The 16,791-nt window shown below is 36.7% G+C and overlaps 1 protein-coding gene across 1 annotated transcript in view; it reads right to left on the reverse strand.

The window, feature by feature from the left end:
* tmem104 (transmembrane protein 104) overlaps positions 1-16,791 on the reverse strand; it is a 58,201-nt gene that overhangs the window by 36,488 nt on the left and 4,922 nt on the right. Inside the window, exons 4-8 of the mRNA XM_051105845.1 lie at positions 16,420-16,501; positions 14,394-14,490; positions 14,205-14,285; positions 6,725-6,824; positions 4,225-4,321 (exon numbers count right to left, since the gene is read on the reverse strand). Coding sequence (XP_050961802.1) covers positions 4,225-4,321; positions 6,725-6,824; positions 14,205-14,285; positions 14,394-14,490; positions 16,420-16,501 — 457 coding nt within the window. The remainder of the gene's footprint in view (positions 1-4,224; positions 4,322-6,724; positions 6,825-14,204; positions 14,286-14,393; positions 14,491-16,419; positions 16,502-16,791) is intronic.

A 16,791-nucleotide genomic window follows, 5' to 3' on the forward strand; every position in this document is an offset into this window, starting at 1 on the left:
AAAAAGTCAGAATTGCAAGTTATCATCTCGCAATTGCAATAAAGTCAGAATTGTGAGATGTAAACTGGCAATTACGAGAAAGAAGTCATAATCTCGTAATTCTGACTTTATAACTCCCAATCGTGAGTTTATATCACGCAATTCTGAGAAAAAAAGTCAGTATTGTAAGATATAAACTTGCAATTGTGGAAAAAAAAAAAAAGTAAGAATCGCAAGTTTTTCTCTTGCAATTGCAATAAAAAAGTCAGAATAGCTCGTTTTTATCTCGCAATTCTGACTTGCAATTGCAAGTTTATATCACAATTTTAAGGATATATAAACTTGCAATTTCGAGAAAAGTTAGAATTGTGAGTTTTTAATCATGCAATTCTGAGAAACAAAAAGTCAGACAAAAAAAAGTCAACTCAAGATATAAACTGGCAATTGCAATGAAAAAAGTCAGAACTGAGAGTTTTTAATCACCCAATTCTGAGTTTGTAACTCGCAATTGTGAGTTTATATCACACAATTCTTGCAATTTTGTGAAAAAGTCAGAATTGCGAGAGATAAACTTGCAATTGCGAGAAAAAAGTCAGAAATGTGAGACGTAAACTGGCAATTACGAGAAAAAAGTCAATTTTGAGTTCACATAATTGACTTTATAACTCCCAATTGTGAGTTTATATCACGCAATTCTGAGAAAAAAAGTCAGCATTGTAAGATACAAACTTGCAATTGTGAGAAAAAGTCAGAATTGTGAGTTTGTATCATGTATTTCGGAGGAAAAAAGCCAAAAGAGCGAGTTTAAAAATCACGCAATTCTCACAGTTGTGAGATTGTAAATTCTTAGAGAAGAAAACAGAAGATATAAACTGGCAATTACAAGAAAGAAGTCATAATTACGAGTTTTTATCTCACAATTCTGAATTTATAACTCTCAATTGCAAGTTTGCCAAGATATTCTGAGGAAGAAAGTCTATAACACAAAAGTTTATATCACAAAAAAAAAAAAGTCAGAAGTGTCAGATAAAAAGTTGCAGTAACTTTTTTCAGTGGCAGAAACAGGTTTTCATAGGTTTGTAACAACATAAGCGTGAGTAATTGACAAATTTTTCATTTTTAGGTGAAAACACCTTTGAGTGTGTAGAAAGAGGTTAATTTGCTTTTGTTTTACTTTAAAAGGCATGCATTTAAACAAGAAACTGTCCAGTTTTATGGCACCATTCACAGCTGGTTCCATTACCCAACCAGTTAAAGCACCACTGCTTTAAAAATAAAATAAAAACAAAGACACCTAGTCATCCATCCTCCCCTATCCCTGCTATATATGTCAGAATAAAAACACTGAAGTCATGCTTTACTGAGGCAGGACGTTTTACACAATATACGGTTGTGTTGTATTAGGTGTGAACAGCCGTTAAGCAGCACAAAGCAGAACAGCAGCTATAAAGGCCTTTGCTGAGATATGCAGTTTGAGAATCTTCAGTCCAGTACACTCCATTCCTGGAAACTCTCTGGCCGCATTCCCCTAAAGAAAGACATCCGTAACATCCCTCTTTGTGTGTCACAGGTAGAGAAAGAACGGTGTCACGGTCTGCCACCCACTCGGGGATTATACTGAGGCAAGGTGTTATGTGAAGGCATAATATCCCTCTTAATCTTCCCTTTTTTCTTTTCTAAAGCTTATGCCATGAGGCTGCACTAATGTGTCAAACATCAATCCTGCTGGCCACGAGGGGATACAACTGACCATCGCTCTCAAATATTCTCAGGCAGACCACGTACGGCTTCAAGTCAAAGTCAAGACACATCAAAAAGCAGAAAAAACTAATGCATCTGCGCTATGGTAGCTGCGGAGCCATAATTCACACTTTCTCAAAGCCAGGTTTCAAAAGTAAAGTAATTTAGGAATATATTCAAGACATGTTATAAGGGCATACGGGCACTTAGATACAATTCAACAATCTGGAATATTTGCTCGAAACTGGTCCAGCGGACAACCAAAAATTGCATTTCTGAAGATTTAGGATATAATATCAGTTCAAACTGTTAGATCTCCTCATTTTTCTCACATCATGGTGCCTATAAAAGATTTGCACTACGTCTCAGCAGCAGTCTTCTTTATAGTGCGGGAGATAGATTTGCATGATCAGCACTGACCTAGACTCCAAGGCCAGATAAGTAACAAAGACTCTGACTTGTCTTAAAGAAGTTTACAGAGTGCCAGTGAGATACTGTTAATTAACGTTATTAAAAAGCAATCATAGCAGTGAACTAATAGTGTTCTCAGACAAGCTCAGGTATAAGACGAAACTAAAAACGAAGTTAGTGCAAAGATGGTGGATTTATGTAAATGTCACTCATTTGCATGCAAATGTGACCTGACATTTTTGTGGTCATGTTAAAACACTGAAGCACCAGTGCGTGTTTAATTTTGCTGACATGGTGAATTTGATGACACAGTCTTAAAGGGATAGTTCACCCAAAAATGAAAATTCTGTCATTAATTACTCACCCTCATGTCATTCCAAAACCATAAGACCTTCGCTCATCTTCTGCACACAAATTGAGATATTTGCTATTAAATTCGAGAGCTTTCTGAATAAAGTTTTCTTTGCACACAAAAAATATTCTCGTAGCTTTATAAACCACTGATGCCACATGGACTATTTTAACCATGTTTTTACTACCTTTCTGGGTCTTAAACGTGTCAGTTGCATTGCTGTCTATGCAGGGTCAGAAAGCTCTTGGATTTCATCAAATACATCCTAATTTGTGTTCCGAAGATGAACGAAGGCCTTACGGGTTTGGAACGACATGAGGGTGAGTAACTAATGATGGAATTTTCATTTTTGGGTGAATCTCACAAAAAAATGCCTGGCTCATATTTCACCACAAGATTAAAAAAAAAGTAATAATTCAGATATACATATACATATATATATATATATAATACTGCAATTTTTAAATTCTCATGTTCATGACAAATTAGGACACTTTTGCCCCAAAATTCTCGTTACTGTAATGTAGAAAAAGTTTCTTCACATTAATCTCATGCAGTAATGAAAATCCTTCTTTCCAGACACACTTCTATTTATTTATTTTTAAACAGATTAAATCAAATTCAGTACACTCAATGCAACTATGCCATTTTTAATCATTTAAATGTATTAATATTACATTAATATTTTAACAATAGCATTTAAAATTTAAACAATGCACTATTTTTATATTACAGTTCTAGGAATGCGGTTTTTATTTTACTTTATTTTACTTTTTGTTTTGCTGTAACAACAATTGCCAAGAGCTTGGTTAAATGGCCAAGGAAGACAACACCCTGTGGCACAGATTTACCTGGTCTGATAAAGCTCATAAAGTTGGTAGTTCAGACAGTTGGGCCCTATGGACATTCCCCAGACTCAAAATTGGTCAATTTTCTTCTCTCACAGCAACAGAGACAGTTGGAGGTGAAGGTGAGAGGAAGGGAACAGCCCTAGCGACACTCGGTTTATAAGCCGGGCGGATTAATCTTTCATCAAAAAAGATGATTTATTTAAGGGCATGACCAGAAGGAGAATGAATGAAGGCCTTCTAGTCAGAGTTTGGGAACAGAAAATGTGGGTTATTTCATGTAACTTCCTAAATGCCTGTGTGCAGAAATGATCTAATAAACTAAACTCAATTATATCCGATACACAACATACATAAAGTCACGGCACATGACCTCATCTTAAAACTCAACACGAGATGACAAACCGAGCATAAAGGGGGGGAAAAGGCTCCTAATCTGTAAGGCAAGCACATATTGGCACACATTCCGAAATCAGCATATTTCCTGTGGTTAACACGCAATAAGAAGCTTATCCATGCGATGAGATTAAAAAAAGAAAAGCTGAAACAATGCTTTTTATTGGCAGACGGGACAGCCACTTCCCTCATTTCCAGAGATGAAGGAGGGTGGAGCAGAGCGGAATGAATCAGCACATCAATCACTGTTGCGATGCTAAAGCCGAGGAGGAAATCACACTGCTGTCTTGTGCTGTAGCTCTACGTGAATTTCAAGGGCACTCGAGAGCCTCCTGATACACGTGGGGCGAGGAGTCCACAGAGATTACACAGAAGTATTAAGTGTCTCGTTTGTCTTTCTTACCTTCAGCCTTCAGTCGGTGGGAGTCCAGCACCCTGCCGAGACATAAGTGCTGCCAACGAGGTGCGTGTGTTTGACTGCGTGTTTGTAACACTCACCAGAAACACTCTGTAGGCATCTTTGCGTCTTACAGGCCCCCAGCACGACTCTGTGTCATTGTATTTCACACTCCCAGTACTGCACGAGTGATTCCCACTGTGAGAAGGCAAACAATTAGACACTTCTGACCTCTGAAAAACGACATCAGGTGTTTATAAATATATATTATATATACACACGCACACACACACACACACACATTTCTTCAACACCGTAATTACACTGACCAAAATTATAAATGCAACACTTTTGTTTTTGCCTCCATTTTTCATTTGCCCCTATGTACACAAAAGGCCTACTTCTCTCAGATATTGTTCACAGGTGTGGCATATCAAGATGCTGATTAGACAGCATGATTATTGCACAGGTGTGCCTTAGGCTGGCCACAATAAAAGAACACTCTAAAATGTGCAGTTTTATCACACAGCACAATGCCACAGATGCCACAAGTTTTGAGGGAGTGTGCAATTGGATGCTGACTGCAGTTCAGAAGAGCTGTTGCCCCTGAATTGAATGTTCATTTCTCTACCATAAGCCATCTCCAAAGGTGTTTCAGAGAATTTGGCAGTACATCCAACCGGCCTCACAACCGCAAACCACGTGTAACCACACCAGCCCAAGACCTCCACATCCAGCATCTTCACCTCCAAGATCGTCTGAGACCAGCCACCCGGACAGCTGCTGCAACAATCGGTTTGCATAACCAAAGAATTTCTGCACAAACTGTCAGAAACCGTCTCAGGGAAGCTCATCTGCATGCTCGTCGTAATCATCGGGGTCTCGACCTGACTGAAGTTCGTCGTCGTAACTGACCTGAGTGGGCAAATGCTCACATTCGATGGTGTCTGGCACTTTGGAGAGGTGTTCTCTTTATGGATGAATCATGGTTTTCGCTGTACAGGGCAGATGGCAGACAGCGTGTATGGCGTTGTGTGAGTGAGCGGTTTGCTGATGTCAGCGTTGTGGATCAAGTGGCCCATGGTGGTGGTGGGGTTATGGTATGGGCGGGCGTATGTTATGGACAACGAACAGAGGGGCATTTTATTGATGGAATTTTGAATGCACAGAGATACCGTGACGAGATCCTGAGGCCCATTATTGTGCCATTCATGCACGACCATCACCACCTGAAAACATCCCAGTTCTTGCATGGCCAGCATATTCACTGGACATGTCACCCACTGAGCATGTTTGAGATGCTCTGGATTGGCGTATACGACAGCGTGTTCCAGTTCCTGCCAATATCCAGCCACTTCGCACAGTCACATCAAGAGGAGTGAACCAACATTCCACAAGTTACAATCAACAACCTGATCAACCTGCATGAGACAAAAGATGGTCATACTAGATACTGACTGGTTTTTGGACCCCACCCCTCACTAACACAGATTTAGACAGATTTGTGAACAATATTTGAGAGAAACAGGCCTTTTGTGTACATAGAAAAAGTCTGAGATCTTTGAGTTCAGCTCATGAAAAATGGGAGCAAAAACGAAAGTGTTGCGTTTATAATTTTGGTCAGTGTATGTTTCTTACTGCATGTTTCACGGCAGTTAAAGTGAAAGTGAAATGTCCAAAGAGTGGCACTAAAACACACTCAGTACGTGACCGTGGCATGGTTTTATGATGTTGGTACAGGCGCACATTTCTGTGTTTTTATTACGCTGCTTGAGGTACGTATTGCGGCTGTTCTGAACTTAAATATCCGAGTAGTGACACTAAAGGTTAATGCTTTATCGTGTTGAAAATGTCATCCCCTACACCAAAATGTAAAGATAATGTACTCACCCCCTTGTCATCCAAGATGTTCATGTCTTTCTTTCTTCAGAAAAGAAAGAAATAATTTTTTTGAGGAAACATTTCAGCATTTTTCTGCCTATAATGGACTGATATGGTGCCCGGAGTTCGAACGTCCAAAATGTGGTTGTAAACGATCCCAGCCGGGTCTTAGCGGGAGTTTATGGTCTTATCTTATGGGAGTTTTTCCCACATACCCTAACTGTCATGAACCGAAAAAAAAAAAAAACAGTTCAGCAAGACGAGCGTTTGACATTTAAAAAGTATAGAAATTGTATTATTTTAATGAAAATAACTGATCATTTTGCTAGATAAGAACCTTCTTCCTCAGCTGGGATCGTTTACAACTCCATTTGGGATCGTTTGAAGCCGCATTTAAACTGTATTTTGGAAGTTCAAAATCGAGGCACCATATCAGTCCATTATATGAAGAAAAATCCTGAAATGTTTATCTCATACGTTTTTCTATTCTTTACAGCTGAAGAAAGAAAGACATGAACATCTTGGATGACAAGGTGGTGAGTACATTATATGTGAATCTTTGTTTAGGAAGTGGACTTCTCCTTTCTGCAACTAATATGAAATATCTCAAGTTTTAATAGACTATTTTAACATTCAAAAAGGAAAGCTGATGTTTCATTAATTAACATATAGTACAATAACAAAACGTTAGATCTTGATCTTAGAAATGTTAGAACTCACCATGCAACCTCCATCAGCGATACAGGTACAGCCGCAGCATAAATGGCCAGGTCTCCATACAGGTACACGATGATACAGATGTAGAACATGTTGACGCCAACTGAGAAAAAAAGCATTCTGTCATTCTAAAGATTCATGGCTTTACATAAAACGTCAATTTAAATACAAACAGGTGGAGATGTTTCCTGAACATGAAGATGGGCGGCATCATTCCCTAGAAGATTCCTCTGATGTTCCTCCCCAACACTAAACGCATAAAGCCACATCACAGCTGTATAAATCACCCTAATTAAAGAAGCAAGCACTTCATTACGAAATTCCCCCCTGCTCTTCTCTTCATTAACCCCACACTCCTCTTCACCTGTTTCTCTATCCATCCATCACTCAGTCCCTGCCAGTTGGAGATGGGATGGAGAGCATTCAAGAGGAAACACATGGGCTTACCATATCACATATTCATCATCGCCGAAGCTCCTATGAGGATCTTGAACGATCCAACTGACCAATAAGCTCATTAATTACTCTGAAGTCGACTAGAGCTAACAGACTATTAAAACTAGGTTTAAATAAAGAAAAATTTACGATATACTCTTTTACAAGCTTAATTGAGCCATTTTCCCTCCACATAAAAAAGCAGCAAATGATGCTGTCAGTTCCAGTTCGTTTTATGAAGATGAGTGTCGAAGCTGGCAGAAAACATCAGCTATTTTATCATTTTTAAAGCAAACTTTATAAAGGAGAAAGAGTGAGCCTGTCACTTTAAATACTGAAGTTAATTAAGAATATATTTTTAAACCAGTTCCAGTTTGTTTAACGAAGATGAGTGGCAAAAACCTGACAGAAATTTTAAACACCAAGTCAGGTGAAGTGCTTATTTTACAATTTTTTAAAACAAAATTTATAAAAGAGAAGAAGTGAGTCTTTTACCATAAATATAGAAATACTGAGGTTTCTATATTAATTTTGAACAATTTCTCTAAAATAAAATAAAAATTTATTGCTTCATTAGGCATATATACATTTACAATGTAATAAAGAGATGCAATGATAGCTAAAATTTTGGTCAATTTAGATATGCTAATAATTATTTTCATAACCAATGAACGAAATTTAATATTAAGAATGTTTCACTTATTTCTAAATACATTTAAAATCAAACACACACACACACAAAAAGTATTGTGTGAGTTAACATGTCGCAATTCTGAATATTTTTCTCAAAATTGTTTAAAACAAACTCGCAAAATTGAGAGAAAGTAAAAATTACAATGACTGCATGATATAAACTTGCATTTGCAAGAAAAAAGTCCAAATTGCGTGATGTAAACTTGCATTTGTATGAAAAGTCAAAACTGCAAGAATAAAGTAAGGATTGCCAAAAAAAGTCAGAATTGCGTGACAAACTTGCATTTGCAAGTCAGAATTGCATGATATAAACTTTCCAAAAAAAAAAAAAAAAAAAAGAAAAAAAAAAAAAAAAAAAATTGTAAGAAAAGTCAGAATTGCGTGACAAACTTGAAAAAAGTCAGAACTGCAATAAAGTCAGAATTGCTAGATATAAACTTGCATTTGCAATAAAAAAGTCAGAATTGTGGTAAAGACAAAATTATGTGAAAAAAAGTCAGAATTGCATGATATAAAATTGCATTTGCAAAAAAAATTTCAGAAATGCAAAAAAAAAAAAAAAAAAAAATCTGAATTGCATAATATAAACTTGCATTTACAAGAAAAAAAAAAGTCTGAACTGCATGACAAATTTGCATTAGCGAAAAAAAAAAGTCAGAATTTTGAGAAAAAAGCCAGAATTGCGTGATTTAAACTTGCATTTGCACAAAAAAATTCCAGAAATGCAAGAAAAAATTCAGATTTGCATGACATAAAATTGCATTTGCAATAAAAAAGTCAGAATTGTAAGAAAAGTCAGAATTGCATGATATAACCTTGCATTTGCAAGAAAAAAGTCAGAATTGCAAGAGAAAAATGGTAAGAAAAGTCAGAATTGCATCACATAAACTTGCATTTTGGAGAAAAATGTCAGAATTGCAAGAAAAAAAGAATTGTGAGAAAAGACAGAATTGTGTGACAAACTTGTATTTGCAAGGAAAAAGTCAGAATTGCATGATATAAACTTACATTTGTGCGAAAATTCCAGAATTGAAAGAAAAAAGCTAGAACTGCATTATATAAACTTCAAAAAAAAAAAAAAAAAGAATTACAAGATTTAAAAAAAAAAAAAAAAAAAAAAAAAAAAAAAAAAAAAATTGTAAGAAAAGTCAGAATTGCGTCACAAACGTCAGAAAAGTCAGAACTGCAATAGTCAGAATTGCTAGATATAAACTTGCATTTGCAAGAAAAAAAGTCAGAATTGTGGTGAAGTCAGAATAACTAGAAAAAAGTCAGAATTGAATGATATAAACTCGCATTTGCAAAAAAAAAAAAATCAGAATTGCAAGAGAATTGCATCTCATAAACTTGCATTTGCCAGAAAAAAAAAAAAGAAGTCAACTGTGGTAAAGTCAAAATTACAAAAAAAGTAAGAATTGCAAGAAAAAAAAAAGATTTGTGAGAAAAGTCAGAACTGCATGACAAACTTGCATTTGCAAGAAAAAAGTCAGAATTGCTAGTTTATATCTCACAATTGTGACTTTATAACCAGCAATTGCGCGTTTATTGCGAGTTTTATGAGAAAATTATGAGATATTAACTTTTGATATTAACAGAATTGTGAGATATAAAGTCGCAATTACCTATTTTTAAATTCAGTGGTGGAAACGGGCTTCCATAGCCAAGTGAGGAATTCAAAAAAATTTAAATATAGGGAAAAGTGAGCATGTGCAAAACTAAATATGGCTCAGGTTCTTCTTTTATCAAGTCTACGGGATTTTGTTCTAGTTTTATCCACCAGCTATAAATCCTAAATCTAATCACTTTCAAAAATAACAGCACACCTCTTCTAAATAAGCTGCATGATTTAATTTATCATAAAACAGCATAAAACAATGGAAGTGAAGTTAGACAAAAGTTTAACAGTTTTTGAAAAAAATCCCCATCATGAGCTAAAAGTAATAGTCTTAGCAAGCAAACCTAAAAACAAAATCAATCACGAACTAATCTATCTCCTCTGTGACATTATCCGAAGCTGACTTCTAATCAACCTGTCAGCCGGGAAGGTTACAGTCACTGTGAACATCCCTGATAAACCAGCGGCCATGAAGAAACCTGGCCAATGATGAAATGGCAAAAGCCAGGCTTCCTGTTAGTAATTTCAGACCAGAGCGGATTCACATTCCGCTTTGCAACCAAATAGTCGCTGATTGTGTTTTCTCTAAAAACAACCTCCCACCTGCCTGGACAATCCTAAAGTCCATTCACAAACATTAAAGCCTCTAACTACAGTTGATTTTGGCATATAAAAGACTGCGGTTTCTTGCCGCTCATGGGATTGATCACCCCCATTACAAAGGCTGCGTTTAGCAATTGCACTAGCATTAAAAAGACAGCATGTCCTGAGACAGCAGGGCAAACCAGTATTATATTTAAAGCTACAGTCAATACTAAAGTCACACTAACTAATCTCCTTCACAGTGAGTTACGCTTCCATTTAATACATTTATGATCAGAGTCTCCAATGCTCCTCAGGTAGTCATTAGTTTCTCCCAAGTGCACCTCCAAAGCGGCTGCTTCACTTCAGTCTACGCTGGAAAAGGTCAGGGCAAAGCAAGCTATTTTAACACATCACGCTTAATAGAATAATGAAGAGTCGACAAGGCGATCAGGTGACGTCGGTGCTGAAAACCAAGCTCTGAAGCTGCAAGAGTGTGTTTGTGTTCACCGAATTTGAGTGCACAGAGCACTGGTTTGTTGGAGGGTGTGACGAGTGCGCCACCTAGTGGCTGTCATGTGCCATCACATGTATGAACCAGGATCATAAATGAACTTTTCCATTAAGATGCAGTATTTCCACCTCAAATTGATTTTATCCTTGTCAGGCCAGTTACTTCAGTTAATCAGAATACTATAGACTATTATCCATAAAATTATCTTAACATTTACACTGCAAAGGTGGTACAGAAGCTGCATGGATCATGGCATGCTTATTTAAACAAATTGTTTAAAGGTATAGTTTAACCAAAAATGACAATTCTGTCATCAGTTACTCATATTGTTTTAAACCAATATGATTTTTTTATTAAGATATTCTGAAGAATGTGGGTAACCAAATGGTTTCTGGTGCTCACTGACTCACTGATAGTATTTCTACTATACTGTGGAAGTAAATTGGGATCAATTATTGCAACAATTTCACATTCAATCTTCAAATTAATGCAGAAACAACAAAGAAAGTACTTTTTTAATTAGCATAATCTGACACACATGCTTGTAGTTTCTAGGGCTGCTAATAGCTGACAAGAAATTATTTATTAGTCACAGAAAAAAAAAGTTCCACAGTAAGTGGCGCAGTAATGCCGTGTGTGAGCTCACTTAAAATACTTACATTTTTGGTCACACAGATAAAAGTAATAGACATCTTTTAAATCTGTAAAGACTGTGCACACTCAGAATAACAGCAAAACGTGCTTTTGTAAAATAATGAAACCAAACAGGATGCGCTTTGCTGCCGTCTTGGTCTCTGTGAACTTGAGCGTGAAACTTCGAAACTCCATTACAGACATGAAAAATTAATTTACAGAGACTGTCTACTTTTAAATGAACCAATTCAAATGGAAAACAAATTTTCTCAGGTTATGTAATCCGTATATAGCTTACAGGCGCATCACTACGGTGGAGATGACGAGTCAGTGTCGCTGAAAACAAAGAAAGCGCTAGTTTATCAATAAATTATTAAAATGTTAATGCAGTCTCCTTACTGTTTTTCCTTGACATGTGCTGTGGCAAGCTTTATGTGTGTGCTTGAGCATTTATTAGGCGATGTAAGCAATTACGTAAGCAATTATTATGATTTATATGGTTTATTATTAAATGTGCGACTAATAGTTGACTAATGCTTAAAGGAGAAGTCCACTTCCAAAACAACAATTTACAAATAATTTACTCACCCCCTTGCCATCCAAGATGTTCATGTCTTTCTGTCTTCAGTCGAAAAAAATCATGGTTTTTAAGGAAAGCATTTCAGGCTTTTTCTGCATATAATGGACTTTATTAGTGCCCCGAATTTGAACTTCCAAAAATGTAGTTTAAATGCAGCTTCAAAGGGCTCGAAACGATCCCAGCCAAGGAAAAATAAAAATTTGTATACTTTTTAAACACAAAAGCTTGTGTAGCACAGGCTCTGGGATGTGTGTTCTTGAACAATTCGTTCATTTTGAACAAATCTTTAATGTGACTCGGGAAGAACGAGTCATCTCAGGCAGGGATTCGTTCAGTGCGCATGTGCAACATCCTATTAGGTTCTGTACTGGAATTAGTTCACCTGTTTTGAGTCTTTGGGCTTTTCGTTCATTCATCTTATGACGCTGTCACGTGACGCTGATTTTTCTAAAATGAACGAAATGACTCGAAAAAAGATTTGTTAATTTTGCTGAACGAGACTCAAAGGTCAGAGTCGGTAAATTGATCCGAACTTCCCATCACTACTAAGAATCACATCTTCGAATCACCAAGTTTATTGTCTGTGTACTCCGGCCCAAAAAGGTAGAGTATGTCGAAAAACTCCATGTTATTTTCTCCTACAACTTCAGAATAGTCCGACATCGTTGTACCTTTTTGTTTGTAAACAGTGTTTGACTTACTTGCACTTTCTTAGTCTTTGCGCATTTGCTTTGTAAACACTGGGTCTGTGGTTCCGCCTACGTTCGGCTTGACCTTTCGACATGATTCAATAGTACGTGAACGCGCATCCCAGAGCCTGTGCTACACAACTTTTTGTGCTTAAAAAGTAAACAAATTTTTATTTTCCAAAAACAATTATAGATCATTTTGCTATAGAAGACCCTTCTTCCTTGGCTGGGATCGTTTAGAGCCCTTTGAAGCTGCATTTAAACTGTATTTTGGAAGTTCAAAATTGGGGCACCAATGAAGTCCATTATATGAAGATTATAAGTCCATTATATATTTTTTCCTCAAAAAACATAATATCTTCACGACTGAAGAAAGAAAGACATGAACATCTTGGAAATTTATTAGTCAAGGGCAGTCCTAGTAGTTTTTATTCATGTATTTTTTGGTATTTTGCTTTTTTTACAACAGGACAGATCAGAAGTGACAGGAAGCGAAGTGGGAGAGAGCGATGGGGGCGGGATCCGGGAAGGTCCTCGAGTCGGGATTCGAACACGGGACGCACAACGGCGCTGTATGTCAGCACACTGCCCACAAGGCTATCGGCGCTGACTCATTCACGCTTTAATACGAAATGATGTAGGGTACAATGTGCACCACCACATTTGCGTACAATTGACGCACGCGTGCTACGAGCACAGTATAACAGCTGACAGGACGGGTAAATTAGTTTTTACTGCCATATGTCCCGACAACATCTTATCTGATTGCAGTTCACTATTGTTCCACTCAAGCTCCCTCATCACCTGTACCTTTCCCATGCTCGTTTGACTAGCGCCAGGCAACGAAGTGAATTTGGAGTGTGCGTTAGAAAATCTTTGTTTGACATACGAAACAGTTATGTAAGTAGTGTAAGTAAATTATGTACAGAAAGCAAGCAAAGAACATTCCCCATCACTGTAGCAGTTCACGACTACAGTCTAGCATTGGTTATAAAGCCCAACGCTGCAAAAAACATGTAAAAGAAATCTTTTGTGCAATGTGAGCAGATCTAAATATGCCGTAACTGACACTTTTTATTCATTTTCACATTTCACGTTAATCACAACAGTTGCAATAGATATAGTTTCATTGTAAAGAAGCATTTTTAAAGAAGCATCTTGAATTTGTGGTGATTTTTGTAAACATTTTTGCACCAAGCCTCAGTTAAATTTCCAACCATGTATGGAACAGAGCAGCAGGCTATTTCTGATGTACGTCCTTTGTTAGACGGTTGGAAAAGATGCCAAAAGCAATGCTGGTGAGATATTACAAGGCTGCTCTGGGCACTGTCGAGTCAGCCTTAGCGTAGCACCGCTCGTGAAATGATGCTTAGGAGGGCAAGAATCCTGAAAATATGAATTTGTATAAACGACACCTTCGTCTGTAGTTGAAGGTGAACGTGTCTTCTTTAAATTCATCATAAGATTCTCATTACCTGGGTTCTTCATCTTTAGGCAACCCTCTCTTTTCCTTACATAAGAGTTGATAACAGATCTAGAGTGAGGTAATTACAACCAAAAGTAATTTAACTAGTTCTAATTACACGTCATTAGCAGCCAATAACCTTGTTCACAGTGACTGAACAGTCCAGCACAACTTGACCTTCGGAAGCCATCTTTTAAGGCTTGTTTAATAGCCTTATAAAGCTAAATGTCTTAACTGGAGATTACATTGTAATGCATAATGATGCAAGAACTCTTACCTTTATTAAAAAACATGGAGGCCATTTGTCCCATCTCGACTCGCTCGACAATGTCAAAGTGGTCTACATTCACAGCACGCTCTGTTACATCAGATGACAAAACCAACAGTGACCTTAAGATTTTGATCTTGGGTAACATTGCAAACCATTATATTGACAAAAATGCAAAGCAATACAAACAGCACTTACGGACAGAGAGAATGGGCCGCGTCTCAACGGGCTCTGAACGTCCCCGGACGTTGACCTCATCATCTGAATAGTCAGAGCTGGAGTCGCTGTCATTAATCTTAAAATGGTTGTGACCACAAAAATGGTTAGTTTAATTATTATGTGGCCTGAACAAACATGCTTATAACAAAAAACTCAGCATATTAGAATGATTTGTAAAGGACCATGTGACACTGAAGACTGGAGTAACGGCTGCTGAAAGTTCAGCTTTGATCACAGGAATAAATTACATTTTAAAATATATATTCAAATAGAAAACAGTTTTTTAAATTGCAATAATATTTCACAGTATTATTATTTGATCTGGAAAATATGGCTTCTGAAGGCTTTGAATATACCTTGGTTTTTGCATCTATGGTGCTTGTTTGGTTATTTTTGAAGCTCTACAGCACTCATCCCCATTGACTTTCATTTTATGATGAACATTCAGTCTGACTTTTTTGTGAGGTATATTTAGGGCCCTATGAAATCCATTTTATTTTCATCCAAATTCCATTTTATGTTCTCCAAATTCTGTTCTATTCTTTCTGGATTCTGTTTTTTCCCCATTTATTTTTTCTAGATCCTGTTTTAGTGGTTAAATTTAATTTTATTAATCAAAAAGCCTGTCTAATTAATTGAAATCATGAAACTTAGACAATTTAACAGCATTTTATTAAAAGTTTAACTAAAACTACATTAAGGCCCTAAAAAATGTTTGTTTTTTTTGTTTTTTTTCTAAAATTCAGTTTTATTTTTACCAAATTCTGTTTTTCATTAGTTTTCTGTATTACATTTTAATTGTTTCAATACATTTTAATAATCAAAAGCACCTCAAAATAATTTATTTTATTAAAAATAATAACAATAATAATTTATACTCTGCTGTGTGTTTACATTTTTCTGGTAAATAATTTTTCTGGCAAATATTCCTTGAAAATAATGTTTTAATAATAATTTTATTAGTAGCAGGAGCAGTATCATTACATACGATAATATATTTTTGTCACGGTTGCTTCAAATTAAACCAAACTTTTATGTTGATGGGTTGCTGTGAAGACCTTTAGGTTTCTGTTTGTATATGATATGACAATTTTCTCACAAGAAACTGTAAAATATATATATAAGTTTCATTCCAATCGGCCTCCGTTAACCTTGTAACAGGTGCTCAAACTTCGCCAGCCAATGGCGACCATTTGTTTTGAGATACACAAATGTCCAGTGTTCAAGCTCTGTGACCTCAGATTGAGGTTTTACACAAGTGTTCTGAGTTTGGCGGAGATATCTCATTCCGTTCAGGAGCTATAGGCATTTTGCCCTGCCCCTTTCAAACGTTTTGGCGCCCATTTGCGTTGGTGAGTTATAAGTTCAACTTTTTTTGATAAATATTGATATTCACTCTCCAGAGAATCTGTCTGCACTGGTTTGGTTCCGATCGGGTGAAAAACCTGGGATTAGTTCTTATGAACATTTTTAATGATTTTGTACTTTTGATTGCTGTAGCACCCCTGTCAGGTGAGCCTTGGTCACGTTGTAGGCGATGTGAGTACTACCTTCCCTCCAAGTTTCAAGTCTGTGTGACTTATGGTTTGGTCCGCACAATTAGTTTTACGTGGAGATCGCTTATCCGTGACCATTCTAACAATTACAATGTAGTTTCAGCGATACGAGTTTTAAGCTTTTTGGCCGAAATTCTTTGCTAGAGACATTTTCTATATTCTATTTGTACTGGTGACTACAGACTAGAAACATACTGAGCACTGGCCTCTTTCTGAGTCTGCTTCAACACATAATAGCTCTATTTTAGTACTTCTGCCCTAAATTGCCCCGTTTCATTCACTGATAGGTCAATCTCATTCAAAGCCTCAATGACTTTCTGGCTTGATTACCTGCAGTGGGACGTGCAACACGTCCATGATCAGTGTAATTTTCATAGGGAACGACCTGAGACTGAAAGAGAACATAATGTTCAGGGTGGAGCTGGCATTAAACTGATGCAGTCACTAACCTCTTCCTGTTCTCTCCTCTTCCAGCGCAGCTGGGCATTGGCAGCGGCCATGGCTTCAATCACAAATGTGGTGGTCATGAAACTGAGAGAAAACAGAAGAGTTAAAAACAGGTGTAGCATGTCTTAGAAAATGTGAATAAGGAAAGCTTGATACAGAGACATGCCAATGCCTGGTATTAGAAAGAAAACATTTTTTTTTTTTTTTTTTTTTTTTTTTTTTTACTAAATACAATGTTTCACATCTGAAATGACTTTTATGTTGTGGTAAATAGGATTTTTAATGTATTTTTTATACACAAACACAGACTACATCTTTCAGTCCTAGTGCTAAATATGTGAAACTGTATGTCAAACACATTACGTCCATCTCAT

Source organism: Labeo rohita, chromosome 3 (genome assembly GCF_022985175.1).
Source record: "Labeo rohita strain BAU-BD-2019 chromosome 3, IGBB_LRoh.1.0, whole genome shotgun sequence".
Classification (NCBI taxonomy): Eukaryota; Metazoa; Chordata; class Actinopteri; order Cypriniformes; family Cyprinidae; genus Labeo; species Labeo rohita.